This window comes from Boleophthalmus pectinirostris, unplaced genomic scaffold (assembly GCF_026225935.1).
Source record: "Boleophthalmus pectinirostris isolate CB_2022bp ecotype Guang Dong unplaced genomic scaffold, ASM2622593v1 HiC_scaffold_9, whole genome shotgun sequence".
Taxonomy (NCBI): Eukaryota; Metazoa; Chordata; class Actinopteri; order Gobiiformes; family Gobiidae; genus Boleophthalmus; species Boleophthalmus pectinirostris.
The window spans coordinates 19,748,698-19,773,563 of record NW_026571541.1 but is presented as its reverse complement, the minus strand read 5'-3'; the positions used below and the strand labels follow the sequence as shown (position 1 = coordinate 19,773,563).

The window sequence follows — 24,866 nt, the reverse complement described above, 5'->3', positions numbered from 1 at the left end:
ACTCCGGTACATGTAATCTGTTACTCCCCAACACTGTCCTCTGTGTTCTTAAACTTTATGTATCTTCACTAGAATCATTTGGATTATTTCAGCCCTGGAATCTGTAAAATGTAAAAGGTAGCTGTTAAATTGAAAACTACCACTTCACAACATCACAAGGTGGAACAGAGCATTTTGAGTTTTGGAGATATAGACAGACTACATAAAGGGTTACTCAAACATGTGTGAATGAAATGAAACATAACTCTGGGTATGTTTCTGATGTAACAACAATCTAACATGGCTCAAAAGCTCCAAGAATCCATTCTGTATAATATAGGGCCTTTAATAAACTGAAATGTATGGGAGGTCAAAATGTATTTTCAGGTAAAAGGTATTTATTCTTTATTAAAGGATAAATAATACGCATTGTTGTATTGTTACTGGCCTTTAAACAAACTCACTCTCAATAGAATTACTTTGGAAACAAATGCTATTTTATCAACAATGCCAGCATGCAAATGTAATCATGCAGTTGAATGAATGCAATCTGACTGCACAAATGCTTAGAACGAGTTTGGCAATGATTTATGGACTTAGAAGCAGTGCATTAAACCTCTGGATTTCTACCTTTCACATCACAATCTGGGGAAAATAAAAACTAGAGTGATTTTTGAGGCTCAGAGAGAGAGGGAGAGGGGATGCACTATGTCATTTTTTGGTTGGGGGACCGTCACCTGCTTGTTTCTATAGATATGTTATGGTTTCGCCTGGAATGTTCCACAGTATGACATTAAACAGCTCTACCTTACATTTGTTCAATTATAGGTGGTTTCATAGCTCAAAAATCCCTAGAAAAACAGGCTTCTCCACATATCTGACTAACTTTGGTTTGGTCTCCATGAAAATAGAACGGTTTAACACCATACTGTGAAACATTCCAAAAAAGGCAATAACATCTCCATGAACAAAAGCATTTGACCCACCCTCTGCCAGAAAAGTAACACAATGCACCTTTAAAGGGTAAATAAAACAAGCGTGAACAAAGCTAAACACAACTCCAGGTATGTTTTGGACAAAGAACAATGTTACTGGAGCTCAAAGTAAAATTTGCACATTGTGTCCTTTATAAAGTACTATCCTTATACCATTTGAGTTGAAGATATTAATCAAACAGTAGTAGTTGACGCTTTGTTCTGGTAGTGGCTGACCTGAGCGAGACATGGAGCAAAGGTCTGGAGCAGAGCCAACCTGCTGTAAGGGATATAATTAGCCTCAGGGGTGTTTTTGGACCCGAATCCTCCATTCTCCGGCTTCATGACTAATTCACACAGACCTGATCTGATTTGGTCCAGTGAGAGCTGGGAGGAGCTCCACCGGTGTTCAAATGGGTTAAGTGCACCATCAGTTTGTTTGCAGGGCATTTTGATGTTGAAAAATACATAAATTATTCATATTTTGCGTTTACTTTGTTTTCCAAAAATCAATTATAATTCTCTCAGGCAGAATTTGAGATTAAAGACCAGCTTACCTCATCATACTGACTTATTTATCGTGCAGTTTGTGTTTTAACAGTTTTAATTCAATTTATTTAATAACTTATTTTTATTAAAACGCATTGGCCATGAATCCAAATTGCAATAACACACTTAAAAATAACATCACTCAACTGCCACAAATAAAGTCTAACACACAAACAGTTTCATATATATAACCATATATATATTTATGCCAGATGCCCTCCCAAACACATTAAGGAGGTTTGGGTCCAGCACAAAATCTCCACACGACTGTACCATGAGTAGATTTAATATTATCTGATGTTCTATGCAATTTCAGAACCCTTAGACTTCATGTAAATTCATTGGACCCTGTTTTGCATTTTAATTCTGATCAAAGAGCAGAGAGAAAAAAGTTTGTGTGGTACAGAGGAGCTTGTGCTGATGGAGAAAGATTGCTGGAGGACTTTTTTGTAGATTTATTCTGCTGTCTGCTTGAGAAAAAGGATACGATGTGCCTATAAAAGTGTGAGCTACGCATAGGTGTGCAGGGGCCGGAGCTGATAGACACACTCTGTCACCACTGGCAAGTAATTGACAGCTTGGAGTTTGCAGTGACACAGACCTTGCATATATTTCCTGCATTGCTGTATATTGTGTGTGTGCATCTGCATGAAGTTCTTCCTCACGGTGCATTCAGAAGTCAGCGCACACAACGGGGGATTAAACAAACACTTCCAATTCAGGCTCATGGAGAGGCATGATAAACTGTAGGCCCCGCGACAGGCAAATACTGGGTAATAAGGGAGTCCAATTTCTTAGCAGTGATTAGGTCTTTAACGATCGCTATGTACTACGCGGAATTGCTATGGGTATTTGCGAGTTTTTTGTTTTGTTTTGCTTGACGCACCAAATAGGCATTCATTCATTACTGCTAGGGCCACGCAGTAAAGGTTTTGTTTTACTTAATGTGGGCTTGATGGATTACTTTACTGATTATTTTTGGTTCTGTCAGAATTGATAACTAATTGTTAAGGGTGTTCTTTGGGCGACAGTGGCTCAGTAGTTAGAGTAGTAGTCCCCCAACCTGAAGGTCAGAGGATTGATTCCAGCTCAGACCAAGCTCTGTCATTGTGTCCTTAGGCAAGACACTTCGCCCACATTGCCTAGTCTGAAAGTGGTGTGCGTGGTTGGAGCGGCTGATGGTGCAGATGGTCTCCCTTGCTTACATCAGGCTTTTGAAAACCACTGCTAAAAAACATGATTCTATATTAAGCCAAAGATGTTCATTTTGTCTTCTTGTGTACTTTAACTTCTTGGGTTCTTTTTAAAGACAATACATTAATGTGTATTTACCTTGTTGACATGTTTCGGCTGCTAGCTGCAAGCCATCTTCAGAATTATCACCGGTGTTGGTGGTGACGTGTCGTATATCAGCGTTTGTGACTTCCTGACAGCTTTTGTTACTTCCTCAGGCGTGGTCAGCCTGATGGTCCTGGCAGGTCGCTCACACTGACCATGCCTCTTGTCACCCGGTGTTCTCTGTCCCAGGTGTGTGAAAGGAGGAACGCTCCATCATCACGGTTAATGCTGTCCATGCCTCGTTTCCTGATTTCAATGGCCTCCCTGATCCAGTGTTTGAACTTGTTGTTTTTCGATCCAGTGACAAGAGCCCTGTCCCATCTATAATGTGGTTATTTCTTTTACAGTGATCTGATATGGTGTATTTTAGGTTTTCCTGTTCTGTTTTGTCTTTTTGTGTTCTGGTGAGTCTCCCTGATGTTTCCTTTTTGCATTCCTTTTGGTGTTCCTTTTTTCAAATGTGGAATGCCTGGCCAGTATGTATGTATGATTTATTGCATGATTTGCACTGGATTTCGTATGTGGCGTTGCATTTTTGTTCTTGTGGGATTTTATCTTTGTTTTGTGTATGGAGTGCTCATGTTGTGTCTTTTCATGGCTCTCTGGATGGGCACACACACACCTGGGACACCTTCTTCCAGACAACACCAGGCGACGGGAGGTGTGGTCAGTATTAGTGACCTGCCAGATCCAACAGGCTGACCACACCTACAGGAAGTAACAACAGCTGATATACGATATGTCACCACCAACACCGGTGGCAGTTCTGAAGATGGCTTGTAGCTAGCAGCCGAAATATGTCAACAAGGTAAATACACTTTACTGTATTGTCTTTAAAAAGAACTCTAGAAATTATGATTCTATATTGCAAAAAAGTATATTTTTTGGTTTACTGAATCACATTGGCATCTACATATAGTACATACATTCATTGAATTTAGTTTTTAAAATTAAAGCTTGGTTTAGAATGGATATATTTTGTGTCAAAAGCACAATCTTGTTTCACGGGGAGTTGTGTTTTGTCAAAGTTGAAGCCGATTTGAACAGATCTGGCAGTGACACAGCAGCGCGATGGTGAGAGACAAACATTAAGAGCTAGTTTGATAGCTTTAGGGATTGTAATGGCACCAGACCTCTTTGCTCTGTGTATAATTTGCTCATGTCCATTTGTAAAGGGGGTCTGGCAGGCTGAGACATGTTATGCGGCAGTTTGTCTTCTCCTTCTTTTTCTACTCTGCCTTCTCCCTTCTCAAATCGTTATTTTCACTTTTCATTAGACTCAATCAATAAGGTGGATCAGTCACTGGTCGTGGTGAGGAAATTGCGTGGCAGACAACTTTCTTACTACAGTTTTTCTCCCCTTGTCCTTTTTTGCATTGTCACGGACTCACAAGGCTTTTCAAAGATAATCTTTTCATGATTGAAAAGAACTGAGACAGTTTTTAGAAGTTACAGTATCCTTCTTGCAAGTTATCCAAAGAACCAAGGCCAACATTTGAAAACGATCCCTGAAGAGTTTTGTCATCCAGCCCAAGTAGCATAGATGGACATATAAGATAGAGGAAAGATCTTCCTATGGTGAGAGCTGCGTACCTTGTCTGATTGGGTGGGGGTGAAAGCACTACTTGCCTGGAATATTCCACATTACAACATTAAACTCAGCTCTCTTGCATTTCAATACGGGTGTTTCTATTGCTCAAAAATACCTTGTAATACCTGTAACTTGGCCTGATGACATCACTTACTCGTATATATAAAAACAACATAAATAGGTTATTGCCATATTGAACAACATTCTAGGCAAAACAATAACATCTCCATGGAGTCAACCACATGGGGTACCCTCTACAAAAGTTACATAGTAGGGATGTAACGTGATACCGTATCGTCAAAAGTCTCACAATAATATCATGGGCTGTTAAAATATATTAAATCACTAGTTTCTTAGCTTAAATGCATGGTTTTATAGTAGCAGCAGCTTATAAACATAGGGAACTACATATCCCATGATTCATTTCAGTGCAGAAAACATAAAGAAATATTCAAGAGTTACTTGAATTCTTGGGATTATGGTGTAAATAATTCACACCAAAATCTTGTCAAGGTATTTTAAATGCAAAAAAGTGTCCCATCTACAATTAGCCTCTTCAAAATATTGGAATAAATATCGTACCATGAGATGCATATCATTATAATATTGTACCATGAAATTTGGATATCGTTACATGCCTATTACATAGTACAGCTTTAGTTTCAAACCATAGCACTAAACCATACCACTAATAACTATGGACCTTAAATCCTCGACTACAGAATACAATTGTATTGTATGTAATAATGTGAATAATAATAATAATAATAATAATAATAATAATACTACATGCGTCTTACCTAGTACAGTAAGGCGGGCTGGGCGAGACCTCATTGCAGCTTGGACAGCTTGACATTCAAACACAGCATCATCCATTAACTCTACGTGCTGTATGCGGAGATGGTGCTCTCCTGAGCCGCGGTCCCCAATCACTGTGTAGCGAGGATAGCCTGTAATCAACATCAACACAACAATCAACACAACAGTTCATGTCAATGTATTTATTTAAGTCCAGTTCATATGTGGACATGTGATTAGGTCAAGTAAAATGGTAAAAAAGACAATATAAGGTGTAGAATATTGTTGGGTTGAGGATAAGCTTTGGGGTGCACGAGGAGCACTTAAGCTCTCTTTGGATGTGCTTTACATTATTTTATTTATTTGGATATCCTTGATGCTGTTGCCTTCTTTCTTCCTGATCTTTTCCCTTATTTCAGTCAGATGTATCTGCTCTCCCCCATATATGAAAAGAAAATGTGTTAATAAATGTTAATAATAATAATAAATGCATCATACAAACACACCAAAAAATGCATATGTTAATAAGATGAATGAGGTGGTTTATATTTTTTGGCTATAAAAATAGTTCTGATTGGCCGAGGACAGAGCTACTGAGAATGACCAATGCAGCAGGCTCTGGAAAGTAGAATGAGACTAAATAAAACGCCAAAAATATTTAGATAGTTATGGTTTGAGTGTGTTATATGTGAAATTGTTCTAAAATTGCCCCAAAATATTATGAAGTTGCTCTGCTTAAGTCCATATGCAGTGTGGATATTGCTGCCAAGTCAATACAAACCTGAAATCCCATGTGATTTTTTTACATATGTCCTGGATTTGCTTATGAATTGAATACAGTGTGTAGATTGATGCTGTCTTCTACAGAGCCAAAAATACACACAGGCATGTTTCAAAGTGCTTCACCATTTCTCTGTCAAATGATTTATGTTTTAATAACACAAGAAAGCAGAGCAAGGGCCAACAGACCTGGGCATTTTACACAACTCCAGCAAGATGGTTTTAAAGATATCCCCACAACTATTATTGAAATATGCAATGAGAATGTGTTTTGCACTGCTTTCCTCCACTGGGGCACATAACTATGAAGAGGAATGAGTTGACTGGCAGTTTTATGGGTAGCATCTCGGACTGGAAGATTGCTTAGATTTAAAGAACAGCTCTTTATATTACTAACCAACTCATGAATAGAATAAAAATGAACACCGTATAAATATTAAACACAGCATTTGAATGATTTGAAATATGAGTATTATTTTACAATAAAAATAAAAATAATAATAATTAAAAATTAACATGGGTACTGTCACTATCAACCACAGAACTCATTCATGTATACATGGTAAATGTATAATTATGCAAATTATTGAGCTTCAACAATGGCAGTGAAATACTATATGTGCGTTATTGTGGGAAAAAAATATCCTGAGTGGCTTTTGAGGAGCAATACAGGAATGAAACGATAATGCAACTAAAAGCTTTCATTAATAACACGTATACATGTATACATGGTATACATGAATGGACACAATGGCAGAATAGGTTGTTGTTTCCACCAAATGAGCAACAGCCACCATCAAAAAGGGACTAATTTGCAAACATTAGGCAGGACTGCTTCATTGGACAATACTGGCTGGTGAATAAAATATGCATATGATGCATATGGCATAGATTTACAAACACTAGAGATTTCCATTGAGAAGCTTCAATACAATGGAAATATTCCTTACATACACAAAGGAATCGAGTTACTAAAGCCTCAGCATCCTTGGATTCCTCTCCGGCTTAGGCGTTTTCCTCCGGTCCAATTACTCATGTTTTTTATAAGGGGTCTTATGCACTTTACCCCATTATATGTGTGTCTGAAGTGAATTATATTTGCCCAAGCCACTCTTCCCATTTCATCCACAAATAGGTTTAAAAATAAAGGCTTTACTGTAAGCGGTAAAGAACTGCACAACATCATGTCAGAAGCAAATTATTGAGCTTCAACAATGGCAGTGAAATACTATATGTGCGTTATTGTGGGAAAAAAATATCCTGAGTGGCTTTTGAGGAGCAATACAGGAATGAAACGATAATGCAACTAAAAGCTTTCATTAATAACACTGATAACCATTGACTAAAAGGGTCCCTGCTATTTGAAATAAGGCCTTAAAAAAGGATGTCATTCAAGGTTACTCCTGAAGCCATTTTGGTTCAATTTTATGTGCATTGATGAGATCCAGAGCAATATTGCCATAGCCTATTATGGGGCAATGATGATGGCACTTTGGGGTGGATAAAAGGTGACCTTGGTTTGACTCCAGTTTCAACAGTTTTACCAAGTGGTTTGTGTATAGCACTGCTAACGCAATAGACTTTTTAATAAGCTTTTGTTTTGCTTCTCCTAATTGCAGCAGCACATAAACCATGTAAATTCTGTAACACAAACAGATGATGTGGCCAATTACCTCATCTGCCTCCGGCAAACTAAGAATAATTTTGCTGTGTGAGGAAATGGCGCTGTTCCAGTTTCATCTCTGAGCAATTGTTGGATGCGAAAGGAAAAGTCATTTGCATTTGGAGCTGATAGTAAATGATAGGGATTTATAAACTCATTTCCCAACTATATAAACATCATAATGTGTTTATGCCATCTTATAACAGTTCCGAGCATGCGTTTTGTCAATATGACCGAATTTGAACTGTCAGACATGAAGACGGATCACCAAGCGTCATGTGATGTGCTCCCATAAAGGCCCATTGATCTTAGACATCAGCGCATTCCAAAGACACAATGTGTTACTCAAAGCAAACAATGTAAAATAGGCCCATTAAGGAGTAATGAATCCATCAGAGGAGAATGGATTTGTCTTCAGGCTGGATCAATGCTGTACGCGGACGTGCGTGTGCCTGTGTGTGTGTGCGCGCACACGCACGCGTGTGTGTGCCTGCATGTCTGTGTATGTGCGTGGGTGTGTATGTGTGCGTGTGTATGGAGGCATACAGACACTTATTGCCTGCCCTGTGATTTATAGCCTTCACCCAGAATATGTTTCACACTCTGTAGACATCGGGGTTACCAAAGGTGAGCAGGATCCACAATCCTCCAATGAGGTTAGATATATACAGTAAGTTACAAAAGTGAATCTACATCAAGTCACTGCTGGAACACTGTGGTAAAGCACACAGAGCTATAATGTCACGAATAAGAAAGACAGAGAACTAAACACAATGTAAAACATGTTAAGCACATAATTAACAAATAACTTGACACTGACATTAATTTATCAGACTAAGAAAAGTGGGCTCTGAGGTACAATATGTTTCAGTATGTCTGAGTATGTTATGAATTCTCAAGTTGCTGTTGTGTCTTTCTGTTCATAGAACAGGTATACACACCATGCATATTCATGGAATTGATTGGTATGTTCTCTGGCATTGTGGGCATACTTTGCTTTTCTTTAATTAGAGGCAAAATGCAGCACAAAAGGAAATGAATAGGAATTGAGGGACAGATAGAAATCATGAGCTTTTGTGTTGTGATTTCTTGCTCTGAATGGTGAAAGAGTTCTCTGGGTTTAATCACTGTGGGTTGAATGGGAAGAGGTCTCAGCGCAGTGCCGCTGCACACGCAGCTTATTTCTCTGAATAGTGGAGCAGACCTATATTATTGAAAGGCTCTGAGCAACATTTGATTCGTCACACTTTTTATGTATACAGCACTTTCCTTTTCATTGTGTACATCTTGTGCTGGATGTACCATCACTGCGTTTACTGCCATATGCAGGCCTTGATTATGTAGGCTGTGATAAAAAGGACAGCTGTGGAGCGCTTCATTTGGAAAGTGTCATCTGTCTCACTGCTAGAGTGCATAGTTCCTGTCCGTATTTATGGAATTTCTGCAACACATCTTGACATCTCCTTATATAACTTCTGTAGTTTACTTTTTGGACCAGGTTTTTGTTCAGGAAGATGTTTGATGTTGACATTTCTTGTACATTTTGTAGGATATGCATAGTTGTGATTTTGCTCCATAAGCATGAACTGTGTCTGAAAGTGTTCCCTGTGCATTCTTTATAGCCTATACCATAGACTTTATGGTTTAAACCTCAGTGTACTGCTTTAGTTGGTAAAAGCAGAAGTTCAAATAAGATTCCACATTTGTGCTCCGCTGACCCAAAATAAAACAGTTCTTTGCTCTTTAACTCTGCCTGTTCTATCTCTCCCAATCTTAAGCGTGCAGAGAGACTTGGTGAGGACTTGTGGACCATTGTTTACTAGGCCCCGGCCGCTCCCCTGGCTCTGATAAGGACCTGTGCGGGGAATGGGATGGCTTTACTGGCTCTGTCCACCTCACGCCTTTAATTACACACCATATCAGCAACAGCAAAGGCCTCCTGGAGAATTGTCTAAAGGTCAAGGGGCACCAAACCCTCCATTTCTCTTGGAATACAAATGCAATCACTTGAGATCAGAAGATTCTCTGTGTTTTACAAGTCACTGCTTTAAGATGACAGTGCACAATGGATTTTAATTTAGCTATGTGGTTAAAAATAGACCTTGTTTAGACACATGCAACAATAAAAGGAATACAAATAAATATCACCATTACACCTAAGAGTAAGATTATGATTACAGATAAATTATGACATGGATAAGTGCAAGATGGAAACATTACTTAAAAAGTGTATTTAAATTTCCAAACAAAAGTGGTTAAAGAAAAGATGAGCCCAAACATTTATGCCAAGTGGTAAGTGTAACTAAACACTAACTAAAAAATATAACGTTTTTTTTTCTCACATTGATCAGTCACGATTTTAACTCGCTTTTATTTTGTGTTATGAAAAACAAATAAATATAGCTTTCAGTATATATAAATGTAAACAATACACACTTTTATTAATTACCAATTTAGACAAAAATAGTGTTCATTCTGCCTCCAAGGTCTCAACACTGCTCCAGGCCACATGCAACCTCAAAAGTGTATCAATAATGCAAAAAAAAAAAAAAAAAAATATTATTATTATTTTGTTCTCATCTATTTTGAGGAAGTGGGTTGACTGTTGAGAATAGAGAGGTGAATCAGCCTGGAGGTGGGTGTACAGGGGTCGTCAGAAACACTGCAGAACAAATAGTTTTAGTCGGATTTGCATTTTGATTATTGTCAATTAGTAAGATCAGATTTCATATTTTTAAATGCAAAATATATTCGTTTTGTGGATGCCAAAAAAATATATTTGGTATTTCCGTATATAGACATTGGTATGCATTGCTTTAAATGTATATTGTTTCACACAGAGAACACTTCAAAAGGTTTATTTATACAAGCAATTTTGTGTTATTGGAACTCATCAAGATCATGAATAAACATAAGGCCTTGACTGGTGCAACAACAGGCAGCTAAATAACAGTGTAGTAGTCACTTTTACTCCAAATTAAACAATTAAGGCAATTATACATGAGGTGCAGTGTAATTAGAGGACTCCAGCTCTTCACAAAGCAATTGAGCTGCCTGAAGCACCACGGAAAGGCCAGCTCTGCTATTGATTCTACATTTTATTCAGTGTTTCTTTGCCAAACATGAATTATGCCACTCAGTGGGTTTTACACACAAATATTGGGACACAAGCTCCTCATTCTGTTTACTCAGGTGGACTGCTATGATGTTATTATTCATGTTTTTATAGCAGTTCCTGGATTAGCAGCATGACACGTCTCTCATCTGGCTGTTAAAGTGCTAACTGGCAGACACAATGGTGTTATGGATAAACAGGATGGAAATATTGGTATTATTGCGATATGGCAATACCAAACCTGTTTTCATAATATTGCCAACTTTTACATTATACAGATTTTTATGTTGAGCGTCTGGAAGGCATTAATATTAATGCACTGGATTTATATAGTGGCTTTCCTAAATTGCTTTACACTGCATTATTCATTCACTCTATGCTCAGTGGGGGTAAGCTACTACTGTAACCATAGCTGGCCCCACCACCCACTCACTTACCACATTCATACTAGGCAAACTACATGAAGTGTCTTGCTCAAGGACTTCACAGTTTCCACTAGAGCCTCTGCTGCCCCTCAGTGGCACCTGGTATTCCTGGCAGTCTCCCATCCAAGACTAACCAGGCCCTGCCCTGCTCAGCGTCCAAATGATGGGGCTTTGTTTTATTGGCACATAAAAGTAAAGTGCTGATTAGAATCCTATGCTCCTTTTCAGGGCAGCTAACATTTACTGTTATAAAACATTTGCTGAGCCTTGCTATAATACAGCAATATGTTTTGTGATTCATGTTTAAAAGCCACTATAGATTCAATTAACAACGTTTTATATATATAGCAAAAGAAAAATTCTATCCCATCAACTGGACAAAAGTTTTTAGAGCAGAGGTATCCAACGTTTTTCCGTTGTTGAACTACCTTTATAAAACAAAAATGCCTGAGAGTTACTCATTTTAGAGGTTGGAGTAAATATAACAGCCACGGTGAGCCTTAGATGAAGACTGATGCCTATAAAGCATAAACCATTATCTATGTATCAATGCACAATGATAATAAGCATTTGATTCATAGGATCTTAGTTATTCTGCTCAACACATATAATTCAAAAATCCCTTAGTGAGCTGCTTGGAAGGAAGTGGACAGCTACTGGTAGCTCCCGAGCTACAGGTTGGAGACCCCTGTTTTACAGTGATGATGTTTTGAAACTCATCCAAAGCAGATTCTCCTGTTCTGCCCAAATTGCCAGTGGACACTGTTTTATATTTGCCTAAAGTGAGGAGCTAACTACATCATAACTAAGACAACTACTTATTTGTCCCCATTGGATCCTACATGGATGATCTGAGGGGCTACACAGCTGTTCTTCATATTTTGCAGAGCTGAACAGTTCAATAATAAATAAGATCCAAGTGAAAATGACACCAGAGAGTTTGTTTTGTGGAGGTGAAGTCATACCTGAGAGGTCTCGGCCCACTCCCAAGGCCAGACCATCTTTGATCCACAGCACCACTCCTTGGTATCCCGGGATAGTGCAGGGCAATGTGACAGGCTGACCAGCTACCACCACCAGGTCCTGGGGCTGCTGCGAGAACATGGCCGTTATACCTGAAAAAACACAATAAACAATAAGTCAGCTTTTATGGAGAAAGGAAATCAAAGAGAGGAAGGGAATGCTGTAACATCTATGATCATTCCTCAAAGAAAAGAAAGATGTAATATGATATACTTTGGATTGAAAATCAATTCATTGTATCAATGGTGGTTACTAAAGACAAGGAGTTACATTGAAATGTCCAGTGTTGTTATTGGGCATATTACTGCACAGAAGCCATATTTAGGAAATTCAAAAAAGAGGAAAGCCAAAAACAGTACTACCTATAGTTTATGAATGCATGCACACCCCTTTTAGCACCTTTATAATGTGGAATAACAGAGAACCGTACCCCATTCTCACCAATTTCAGTCAAACTCTTGTCAGGCACACGTTAAAGGCAGCAGCCAAAGGGCACCATTCAAATGAGACATGTACAGTTTTTTTGTATTTGAGACACTACAGTACATTCATGTGAGGTGAAAGTGAAGCTGTGTCGCTCATAGACAGACATCAGCCCTCAGCTAGCTTCATTTATGAAAGTAACCGTGGAGATGCGCCAAACTCATGCACCACAGCACTGAGCAGGAGATCGTCTGCCAACACCCTCCAGTGACATACATTAGCTCCCCTCGCACCCTTGTATTCTGACTGGGCGACTGCTATTAGTGGCTCTGTGCTATAGCGGGTGTTCAAGCAGAAAAACTCCATTAGTGCTTGTGTTATTTGGTGTACAGTGGAGATAGAGAGGGGAAGGTAGGCTTTTGCATTAGGCTGATGTGTAGTTAATAGTGAAGTGCTCTGGCAGACTGCCTATCAGCTAACACCTAGCACACAGCTGCGGTGCTGCAGATTCAGATGTGCTGTTGAATGTGCACACGCCACTAATTGGGTCTTGTTTTCAGATAAAATTATACTCATCATTTTGGTGATGCCATTCGTAACCTTTGTTTTGACCACAGGCAAATTATTAGAGAACAAACTGTTTTGCAGCGATGTGGCCTTGGAGAGCAGGAAAGCATTTCAGAGAGTCCATGTTATGTTTTAAGAGCAAGACTTTTAGCTTTTTTTTTTTTTTTTTTCAAATACACATTTTAATTAAACATCAGTCTTTTTGTTAGTGAAAAATATTGTGAGTGCAAGACCTAACCTTTGTATATTAAGTTTAAATGTTAATGTAGTACTTTGTTATACTTTGCCGTACTGTTATTATCATCTTTGTTTCCTGTTGCTGTTTATGAAATGGTTTCAAGATGATGCTATAATTAAAATGATAAATTATATTTTGTATGCACAATATGTAATTCACATCACTATATGTAAATATTTGTTAAGTTCTGTGATCAATGTACAGAAGTAACCACATCATTTTTGAAACTATGTCATGAACAGGGTGGGTTCAAATAAGTTTTTCTTCTTCCCACTCCTTTTCGAGAAATGTGCTTTTCTGTTGTTCACAGTGTGTATGGAATGTATATGATTATTGTTTCTCTCTTGGCACAAACTAGAAATAAAAACAAATCAATCGATCAATCAATGATATAGATATAAAGGACAGGCCTAATAACCTTAAACTTTAGTTTACACCATTTACCAATACTATACATCCATATATATTTGTTGTTGGCATGTATGCCATGCCTATGATTTACTGTCTGTGACATGTTATTTTTCATACTGGATTCTTACTGTACGCATATAAACTGTAAAGAAAAGAAGATGACAGAAAAATGACTTACTGTATGCTAATATAGACATGGGGACCTATTAATCTGCTATATAAATTCAAACCCCACTCACAAATTATCGTCATCTTAGCAACTAATCTGAATTAAGTTGGAAATGCCATCAGAATCCCTTTGTACATTTTCAGCCTAAGATCGAACTGTGTAATATATTGCTTGTTAAATATGGGAGCAGTCGTTTCATATTGATTCATGTGACAGCTTTAGAAATGCACAATGTCAGGGAGTGGTTGATTTGAATATACATACATAAATAAATAAACATTTAAATTGTGAAATAGCAGTGTGTTTTTTTTTTATCATGCAGTAGCTCTTGGCTGGTTAATCATGCTTTCAGAAGTGCATGGTTGCTATGAGTGATGTGGCGTGCTTCAGACATTAATCACTATAGTACAGACTGTATGTTGCCCTTCACAGCAGACACCTTTGTTCAGCCTTGACTCTGAACATGCAGGGCTTATCTGGACTGTGCTGGGCTGTGGGGCCATAATTCAGATGGGGTGTGCTATCGGACAAACAGACAGCTCCTGAACACATGTCTTGTTTTGGTAAAACACTGAGAATCGTGTAGCTCAGTCAAAACTGATACCATCAAACTTAATGTAATTGGGCAATTCTGGTGCACTTTGTCTTCTGGCAACATGTGTGCATGCTCCTGCCTATGATATGTGGTCATGTTAGGCAGAAAACCACAGCCCTGTCGGGAAACAGAGGCAGGCGCTATGCCAGAAAGTTATAGTCACAATTTTCTTGAAACCAGATCAAAATTAAATGGTCACGTTTTTATATAGCACCTTTCCACCTTTAAGGCACTCAAAGCGCTTTACATCAAGGAACCACCCACCCATTCACATACTCATTAATACACCAGTGTACGCAGACTCTAGGGGTGAAGTGGGTTAAGTATCTTGCCCAAGGACACGACAGCATTCATCACAAGCTCTACCAATGATGCTTATGTTGAGAGTGGTATTCGAACTGCCAAACTTTGGATCAGTTGAACACTCTACCGACTGATCCACTGTTGCCCATTACAATTAATTAAAATTGAATTTCAGCATATTTTCTCATTTATATTCATCTTGATGTTTTTGAGTGCCTATTTCTATTCTCTTGCTGTTCTTGAACTGTGCATTGCAATACTGTAATTTACTTCATACTGGAGGCTGACCAATAGTAAGTGAGACCATTTGTGTCTGCTCTACCACATTGACTTTGGTTAGGTGTTTCGTGTAAATCAATCACATCGAGATAAGATAAGATAACTTTATTTGCCCAGGTTTGAGGTTGGCACAAAAGCTACACTGGTCTGTAACTGCTTCACATTAATTCTAGATCGGTAAATAAAACTCAAACTTTCACAGGTAGCAGACTTCACTTGTCACTGGGGCTGTTAAATAGTGACCTCCTTCATTCAATTTAAAGCCTGACTGAGTGTGTAGTCACAGGCGTGCAGGTGCCAGGGAATAGTGATGCGTTTGAGTCCAGTGCAGCTTACATCAAGGTGGGTACAGTCATTCATCCTTTACACTGAATAAATCTCTGTCAAATCGGCCAAGTTCAAACCTCAATGGGAATTACAAGAGCCAGTGAATGCAGCACTTTGGTAACAGAGTACACCAAGTGCTACCATTTTAGATCATGAAGTTGGCTTATGTTTGTTTGGCTGAAGAAGGATTAGCCAAGGCAAGAGGGTACCTGCTGAAACCTTATATTTACAGTCAATCAGTGTACAAAAAACAAACAAAAAAAACAAAACAAAAAAAGAGAGTACAAAATATTAAAGGTCCCATATTACACAAATTTTAGTCTTGTGAGATTGAATCCATGTTAAAATGTTGTTACCTCCTCAAAAACATACCTGCAATTGTGTTTTGTTTCATTCACACACGCTCAAAATGCTCTGATCTACCTTGTGATGTCATGTAGTGAAGGTTTTCATGTTAATAACTATCTTTTACTTTTATGGGATTGGCAATTCCAGGGCTGAAATCATCCAGGATTCTATTGAAGATGTGTAGAATTTAAAAACACGGTTAAACGTGTGTGAATGAAACAAAACACAACTCCAGCTATGTTTGTGATGAGGAAACAACATTATAACATGGATCAGAAAATCACATAATATGGGTCCTGTAAGTATTTTCATTCTAGGTAAAACACAATCTAGCTGATTGATTTGTGAGTCAACAAGTGAAAAATAAAAGTTGTTTCTATTTGAAATTCGGAACATGGTGTATAAAGCTCAGGATTGTGTTGTCACACCTCAAAGAATTTTCTATTAACCTAATGTTTAACCAGGCAGTTAATTAGGCTGATCCATGGCTCTTTTGTTTACATTTTTATGTTGTTTTCTACACGTATATGAACGCTTGGCACATCTGACAAGCAACAAAGTTTTTGAAGTTTGATTACAAGCTTTATTGGCAATTAAAAGTCCTATATTACAGAAAATGGATTCTTGGAGCTTGAAGCCATGTTAGAATGTTGTTGTATCATCAGAAACATACCTGGAGTTGTTTTTTTGTTTCATTCACAAGTTTGAATGATCTTTTATTACTAGTTTGTCTACATCTCCAAAACTCAAAATTCTCTGTTCCACCTTGTGACATTATGTAGTGGCAGGTTTCATTTACCTTTTACCTTTTGTTTAATGGAGCTTGGCACTTCCAGGGCTGAACTGACCCAAAAGATTTTAGTGAAGGAGTTTTAAAACACAGTGGCACACTTCCTGTTTTACTACATGACATCACAAGGTGGAACTTTTTGTATGAGAGAATAAATCTGCCTAAATGTGCAGAGTTTGTGTGAATAAAACAAAACACAACTCCACAACATTATAACAAAGATCCAAAAATAGTGTAATATGGGTCCTAAGCTTTCACATTGACTTGCATTCAAAATGTTCCTCATTTTGCAATAATTAAATTGATTGGTTAAAATGTTGGCTTATTCACTAGTAGAATCTCACCTCAAATGCCATACATATCAATAACAATGTGTGCCCAAACTGCCATATTCCTGATGTGGGGCAGGACTCGGCGATACCTAATGTTGTCATTTCACTTCACATAATTTGTTTACTATTGGACAGCGGCTGCATTTCCACACACTTGTCACTATTTTCCCCTCACTGCTAACTGTCCCCAATTTCAGCACTCTTCTCCAATCAGGCCTGGAAATTACCATCACACACGGAGCCAGCCCACTCCAACAGAAATAATATGCATCCATGTGACCACACCACACATAGCTTAGCACAGGGTCGTTATGAAAACTATTACCCCCTGTCCTCAGAATTCCAGACCTGCTATTTGGTAGTACAAAAGTCATATGTTTTAAAGTATATGTTAGTCAACTGTGTGGAATGAATCAAACAGCTTCTGAGATTTCAGCAATTTACTGCCAGTAGCTATCATGCTATACGGTAAGTGAAGAATTTTATTATGTTGTGTGCTGGAATTGGGTTTAATGCTAATTTGGCTGGCAGAAAATGTGGTTAACAAAGGTTGTTCTATTTTGTATTACTATTGTTAAACTGACATGCTATACTGCAGAGGTGGGACTTGCAGGTCGTGACTTGGACTCGAGTCAGACCTGAGTCACTATTTTTAGGACTCAGCTTGGACTTGAAGGTCAGTGACTTGGGACTTGACTTGACTTGACACTTGAAATAAATATATTCTGACCATAATAATTCACACTAAGAACTTGTCCAGACATTTAAAAAGGAAAAAAAGTACAATTTATCTTAAAAGTCAAATAAATTGCAAAAGTCTAAGCTATATTTGGTACTTTGATTTAAAGAGTTGAAATTACTTGAAGTTCAAAGCAGACGACTTGGATTTGACTTCGATTTATAAGCCAGTGACTCGAGACTCGACTTGGACTTGCCTGTATTTGACTTGGAACTTGACTCGGACTTGAGGTCAAAGACTTGAGATTTACTTGAGACTTGCAAAACAAAGACTTGGTCCCACCTCTGCTATACTGTATTTTGTTTTATTTGAACAAATGATACAAATACAAATATATGTACATTTACATATTTTCTATTTGAAACCTGACAAATTAAACCTGTGAATATTTCTTGTGCAATAGACTCTTGGTTTAAGTTACATAAGCTGTAAACAATCGCCACATATAGCACTTTTTATAGACTGTGACAGTGTTGGCAAAAACATCAAGCGTTAACAAGCACATATCTCATGCTCATCTCAGTTAAGACAGACAGTCGACTGACAAGAAACTTTCAGATGACACAAGTTTACTTGGCATTGTTCAAACTTCTTGCCGAAGGTCAGCTTCAAACAAGAGAAAGTCCAATACTTTCCATCAAAGAAAAGAATGCCATTAGAAATGACAAGGACTCACCCATGTCTGAGACTTTCCCAGTAAGCAATGGATGACCTACAGAAACATTTTCATTTTTGAATGTTATTAAAATTCCAACTGCTTCTTTGTGCAGTGCTGTGTGGATACTGTTTAAGATCATAAACAATAAAAGACTTGTACATTGGCACATGCTTATTTCAATATAAACAAAACTCATATATCTAATTCAAATAGACTCTTCCAATAAAACCTCCGCACAAGTGACCATTATGTCCCAAATATAAATCTTTAAAAAGTTGTTGTTTTGAGTTTGATCATTGGCAACTATTTCTTCCCTATTTTTTATAAGAGCTTTCAAAATGATGCACCTTTCTCATCAAACTCACAGTCTATCCACTTAAAATGGCCCAATCCTTTGCATGGGGGTGCTGTAATGCCTGTCGTTGTGAGTCAAATGTGAGCGTGCTAATGCTAATTCACAGAGCAGTGCAGATAAACGTGACGGGCGCCGGAAGCCGTATTCATGCCCTGCCTCACACTGTGCATTAGTGGAGCATGACAGTCGGCAGAGCACAATCAAGATGGATGGCCTCAGATGATGACTTCTAAAAAATTACAAATGGCAACAGCGGGAAGGCCTGGCGGGCACGTGCTTTATCATCCACTACATAGCCACGAGACACAAGATTTCACGGACACAGAAAAATGGAGCATTAAAGGCGACAAACAGTTTATGAAATCTCTCGGGGCGGTGTCGTTGCTGTCTTTTTTTGTCACTGTAATGGCAAAGTTCAAAGGTCATGGACAAATTGAAGCTGTGGAACTTGTACAAATTGAAGTAACTTAAATGGTGTGTATTGACTGTTGTGTACCAGGAGTCTAAGTCATCGTAGTCAGTGTTTTAATATAAAACTTCATACAAGATTTAAACGCAGTGGTTCTCAAACCGTGGTACGGGTTGGGTTAGGTCCTTCTTCTGTTGCATGGATGCAGTTCAAATATTTACTGTATTTAGAAGTGCTTTAATGCGCATTTTGTACTCCTTTGGGTTAGTCCTGGTGTAGAACTAGTATTGCAGTTTTGTAAGACTTATAGTAGCCCTTAGTTAGTCCTGGAATTGTCAAGTGGTCAAATCATGCCTTGGCTTGGAGTGAAAAGTTTGATTTTAAAGAAATATTGATTTGAGTTTTGTGTTAGTGTAAAAATAAATCCTTACAATTTTGTTGAAGTTTGTATAAAACCTATAATAAAACAGGATGTACTTTCAGAATGTATGTTATGAGCTTTGTTATGTAAACAAATGCCCAAGCTTGACCGCTGATTGTAATTACTGCTCTATACCCCCCATTCTGGTGGGCAGGTTTCCAAGGTAACAGCAGTTCAAAGCATAAGCAGTTATCATAAATGCACCCGAACACAGCCGTAACCCTTGTCTCCTCGCTGGTATTGATTAAAAAACTGTGAAAAATGAAGCTTCACAAAATGGACCAGTTTTTTGGCTTTCACTTTGGCATAATGGGGAAGCTTGGACATGAAAGAGATGCAAATGAGTGCGGCTGCCGAGAGGAGGAGTTTGGGAGTTTAGATCTGATTGAAAAGGATGGGACCCTTCTGTTTTTTTGCTTCATCATTAAAAGCCCTTTTGTACACATTTCCACACTCATCCTATGTGTCTTTCTTTTAGTGTATTCTCTCACCTGAATAGTTGTTTGAATATTTGCGCTCAGACTTCAAGGCCGACATTGTTATTGTCTCAGCTTTGCCATTTTTGCACTTTAGAATTGGCAAAATAAGAAATCACGTGTTCCGAGCAAGAGCCTTGAGTGGCACTAGAAGAGGTTTTAGCAGGATTGATATTGATATTGAAGTCCATTATAAACTAATGAGCATCTGAAATAGACTCAGGTGTCTTATTTGCTTGATGCATTGTCAAGAGGGCCATAGTCTGGTACCGTGCGTTTGAAGTAGGAATCTTGTATTAACATGCTGGGTCACTGTTCAATTTAACAGCCTTTTGTCCAACGCTAACACAATACTAGCCCTGGAGATAAAAGTGGCCTTGACATTTAAGATTTACAGATTTCTTGGAGTGAGGTGAAATCAAAACTGAGATCAAAGGACTGGGTACCTATGTCCTATTTTAAGTTTTCCCCAACTGAAATTGAAGATATTTACAACACAAATCAAAGTGTTACATATGCACTGTGTGGAACGAAACACTTATATTCATGGGTTTTAGCTTCCTGTTTTAGATCAAAGATAAATTTGATCTTCATTTTTTATATATATATATATTTTTTTTGACAACTGAATATCTTAACAAGTCTGACCTCGCAGGATTCAAAATGGAAACTTTCCATTTTACTTTACTATTCTCAGTGTCTCAAGACTCAATATAACATCACCTACATTTGATTGCTACCGGATGCTTTTGTTAAAAAAAGAGACTAAAAATGAAAAAGCAATAAAAATATGTTCTCATTAAACAAGACGCTCAGCCTGACTCATAAAATTCCAATTCAACATCTTGCAGACAGCAGAGACATCCATTTTCTCCTGGTCGTCGCCAACTCTTTGCTTCCCTCAGAGACAGACTCCTCTCATCTGTCTTGGCGCTGCTGTGACATTGAAAGAGACCCCTAATCAAAACATTTGTCTTTCTTTGAGCGCGCCGCTCCGACCGCTGAATGAGAGCTGACACCAGAGGGAGACGTATTTGTCCCAATCACAGGCTCATCTCTGTGTCACCGCCGCCTGACTCTCTCATCTCCACAGGATACTGATGAATCCAGCACTTAGACGTGATTTGGAGGAGCAGCTCACCACCACCAAAGTGCCAGGTTAAATCACAAGCTGCACTGCTCCACCACAGCCATCACCTGACACATACATACAAGCACTACAGGCTTTACAGGCATTAGAGGAAGTGTGTGTAGATGTGAGATAGGTATTACAGTGAACACTTGTGGATGTGAGATAGACATTATAGTGAATGTATGGAGATGTGAGAAGAGCACAAAGAATACCCCATGTACTGAGGTATGAGATAATGTACTGTAAAATGTGACGCTCTGTGTTAAATTAGTAATTTGGCCGACTCTTTGATGAAAAGTATGCATTTTTAAGAGAGGTGTAAAGCATGTAATTCAATCCATACTCGAAAATCCCATAGATATTCTTCAAAAGTATATTTGATGAATACCAGAACTTCACTAATCTAGTGAAAAAATGTCTCTTTTGTAACCTCCACTCAGCACACTGTAAGGGCTTAGCCTGTTCAAAGTTAAATAATGTAAAACAGCTAAAAATAAAAGAACTTTTCTATGTTTAAAGAAAACAGAATTAGCCCAAAGCAGGAGGTCGGGCCCTGCCATGTTCCTGTCAGAGAGTGGGATGCTGTTACAGACCAGTGAGTTTCGGAGCTTTATTGAGGTGAGGCGATCTGCTGATAGAAGATAGAAGATAAAGCATCAGTGTTAGAAGTACATTTTAACACCTTTGCTAAGAGAACCTGTCAAGACGAGAGCAAAGAGATCCATTTCAGCAGGAGCCACCATAACGCTGCTGAAAAGCCATTATCTTTCAAGTACATTCTCAGATTTAAGTGCATATAAGGCTATAAGCAGACACTATAATGTGTAATTTCATTTGGATCCCCAATGCTTTTCTCTGAAAATCTACACTTAAATGGACAAAATTGTTCTTTCCTGAGAGCCTCTGGGGCTGTCCATAATCTAACAGCAATGGTCAAAAGTGCTAAGAAATTGTAAAGGAACTTATAACCCGGTTAAACAATAAAGGAAGCATCTAATTCAGTCATTCTCAAACTTTTCTGACTTTTTTGCCATGCACCACCTTAGAAAAAATGGCCATTTCGGTATCATCTTTGAATACTGTAAGTGAAACTCCAGTGCTTACAGTCAACAGTTAATGCACTTCACATCACGTGTAATTCCAGAGTGCAAACATGTAGAACTGTAGAATACCACAGTGTGTGATCTGTCACTGCTATAAGAAGTTTAACAGTGTGTCCCACAAAGTCCTCTCTGAGTATACAGTTTTACCAGCACTTCATCTCCAATACACAAATGGGACCACAAAACATCTCTCCTCAGACTTGGGCTCTCAAACTGCCATCTCATGCTCTGCACCTCCATTTTTAAATAAAATAATAAAAAAAAACTCTCAATCAGAGCTTCATTTGCATTTCAAAGTAGCACTTTACAGCCATGGCACAGGCATAAAATCGCATCTGCCTTCAAATAAATAAATGGGAACTCAAAATGGTGTAAAAATGATATAAAGGCAGAGCTGGCAGAAAAACTATGGGCCTGTCGTATTTTATGGCGTTTACAGTACATTAGCAAATGCTGTAAAAGTGCAGCTGTGAGGGAGGCAGTGGTCAGAGGATTTAGGGGACTTAAGGAGCAAATGCAGATGGGCTTGATAGAGAAAAAAGCTGATCAGGGAAAAAAAAGCACTTTCATAACCACAGATTTAATGTAAAACCCATGGAATATTTCAAGTACGTATTATTCTGTTTTGAAATCATTGCCACTCCTCAGCTATACTCAGTCAAAGGTTAACTGCCACCAAATAATATGTGATGGTCAGTCTCTTCTTCACATTTACAGTCTCCTCAGCCCTTGAAATCATAACAAGTTGAATTATGGATGCGAAAGGGTTAATCTCTGGAGCATGGGTCAATACAACATTTAATACAGTCAGCCAGGTCAGAAAATTATAATAATACACACAGAATCAACACACAGTATATACACACATAACCTTGTAAACGTTTTCTCATGAATGCAACATAAATACAACTATTGATACACTGCAAAAATACAGTTGAAAGACATAAAACAGTTGCCTCTAGGCTCTAAGCGCTGCTTTCAAAGTCTACATCTGTGGAGGAAACATAAACTTCTTTGAATACCTTCTTATGGAATTTGTACATTTTCTTTAGCAGTTAAAAAGGCTGTACCTGATTTTTACTCTTGAAAGCATGAAAATCACAACTATAGTTCATTTTAAAATGTCCAAGGTTATTCCTCACTTACCTAACGTATTCCAAGCATCCAAATTATTCGCTGTTATGAGTTTAGAATTTATTTTGACAACTTTCAGTACGCAGAGCGGAGTTTTGACATCACAGTAAAACTAACAATAAATAGCATGCTAATGTGCAATTCCTGATTATCAAGCAATAAAATGCTTCATTAGTAAATGCAGACAGTACACAGCTGACTTATTTTGACCCCAGGAGCTGCTTGCTGCTTATAATATAACTACACTGGGGCAAAACACATTTTGCTCAATTACATGAGAGAAATTGGGTATAGGGCCTCCAAAGGCAACAAAATGGACTTCTGTATTTTGTAGACTCGACACAATATTATTTCTTTCTTTTTTTTTTTCTTTTTTTTTACTGTTATAGAAACCAGGTCTAAAAAGGTGGTGAGGTGTGGGCCAGGCGCAGGTATAGATCATAAGAGTGTATGGTCTTTGCTGTTTAGTGGATCACAGAGGGGCTTGATGTCAGGGCTCAGTTAGCTCTCATCGTAGGTTACTGTCTGCTGGAGCTGCTGGCCTCCCCCGGGGCCCTTCACCGAACCCCACTCAGCATCCCGCTAACCACACCATGAAGCTTCCAAGAAAAACCCTCTTTTTCAACAGCGGCTCCTCTGCCTTTTTTCCCAGCCCTCTTGAACTTTCTTTTGCTGTCAGCATCGCCTTGGGCATAATTCAACTCCCAACGGTGCTTTGAACCCCAGCACTCCTCCCATCACAACCTTCAAATCCCTATTCTACATTGTTTTAACTTCCATGGCATATCGCTATAGCTCCTTTAGGGCTTTGGCTTCAGTGTGTACACTGTAAAATCCAGCTGCGCAGCTTAGTAAAATAAAATCTTTTGACCCAGTCTAAATATGCAGTTTTATTCAATCTGACTTTTCACTTGCTTTTGATTTACACATGGGATAAAAGGGTTGGGGTTTAAGTAAATATAAGACTGAAAATTACAGAAAACAGTGAAATGGAACACACTTTTGTTAAGACATCCTTAACTTTTTGTGACTGTGATATCTTCAAGTCATTGTTTATGTATTTACCAGAGTAAAAAAACAAAACAAAACTATGCATCGCAAAACCATTAGTTTCAATCTTTAGAGAATTATCAATATTCAATATTATTCAATTCATTGTCGATGCAACATTTTCATAGATTGATTTGATTTGATTCGGAACCCCCTTTAGCTGATGTCTGTCACACCAGCTACTAACATAATACCTGTTGTTGAATTTGTAGTTGAATATATAATGGAAATATACTGTATATTTAAAATGCAACAACTATTTACAGGTTTTGTAGTAATTTTCTTTAATAAAACATCTGACATAAAAGGAGTCGGCTCATCTGACTAATGACTGTACGTAGTCCTCCCACCGTACAGTGTTTGTAAAGCCAA

The 24,866-nt window shown here is 38.2% G+C and overlaps 1 protein-coding gene across 1 annotated transcript in view; it reads right to left on the bottom strand.

Annotated features, from left to right (window-relative positions):
* Nucleotides 1–20,136, bottom strand: part of kirrel3b (kirre like nephrin family adhesion molecule 3b) — a 74,372-nt gene extending 54,236 nt beyond the window's left edge. Inside the window, exons 1-3 of the mRNA XM_055166686.1 lie at nt 20,091–20,136; nt 12,178–12,327; nt 5,232–5,381 (exon numbers count right to left, since the gene is read on the bottom strand). Of these exons, the coding sequence (XP_055022661.1) occupies nt 5,232–5,381; nt 12,178–12,327; nt 20,091–20,136 (346 nt within the window). The remainder of the gene's footprint in view (nt 1–5,231; nt 5,382–12,177; nt 12,328–20,090) is intronic.
* Between the last annotated feature and the right edge of the window lie 4,730 nt (nt 20,137–24,866).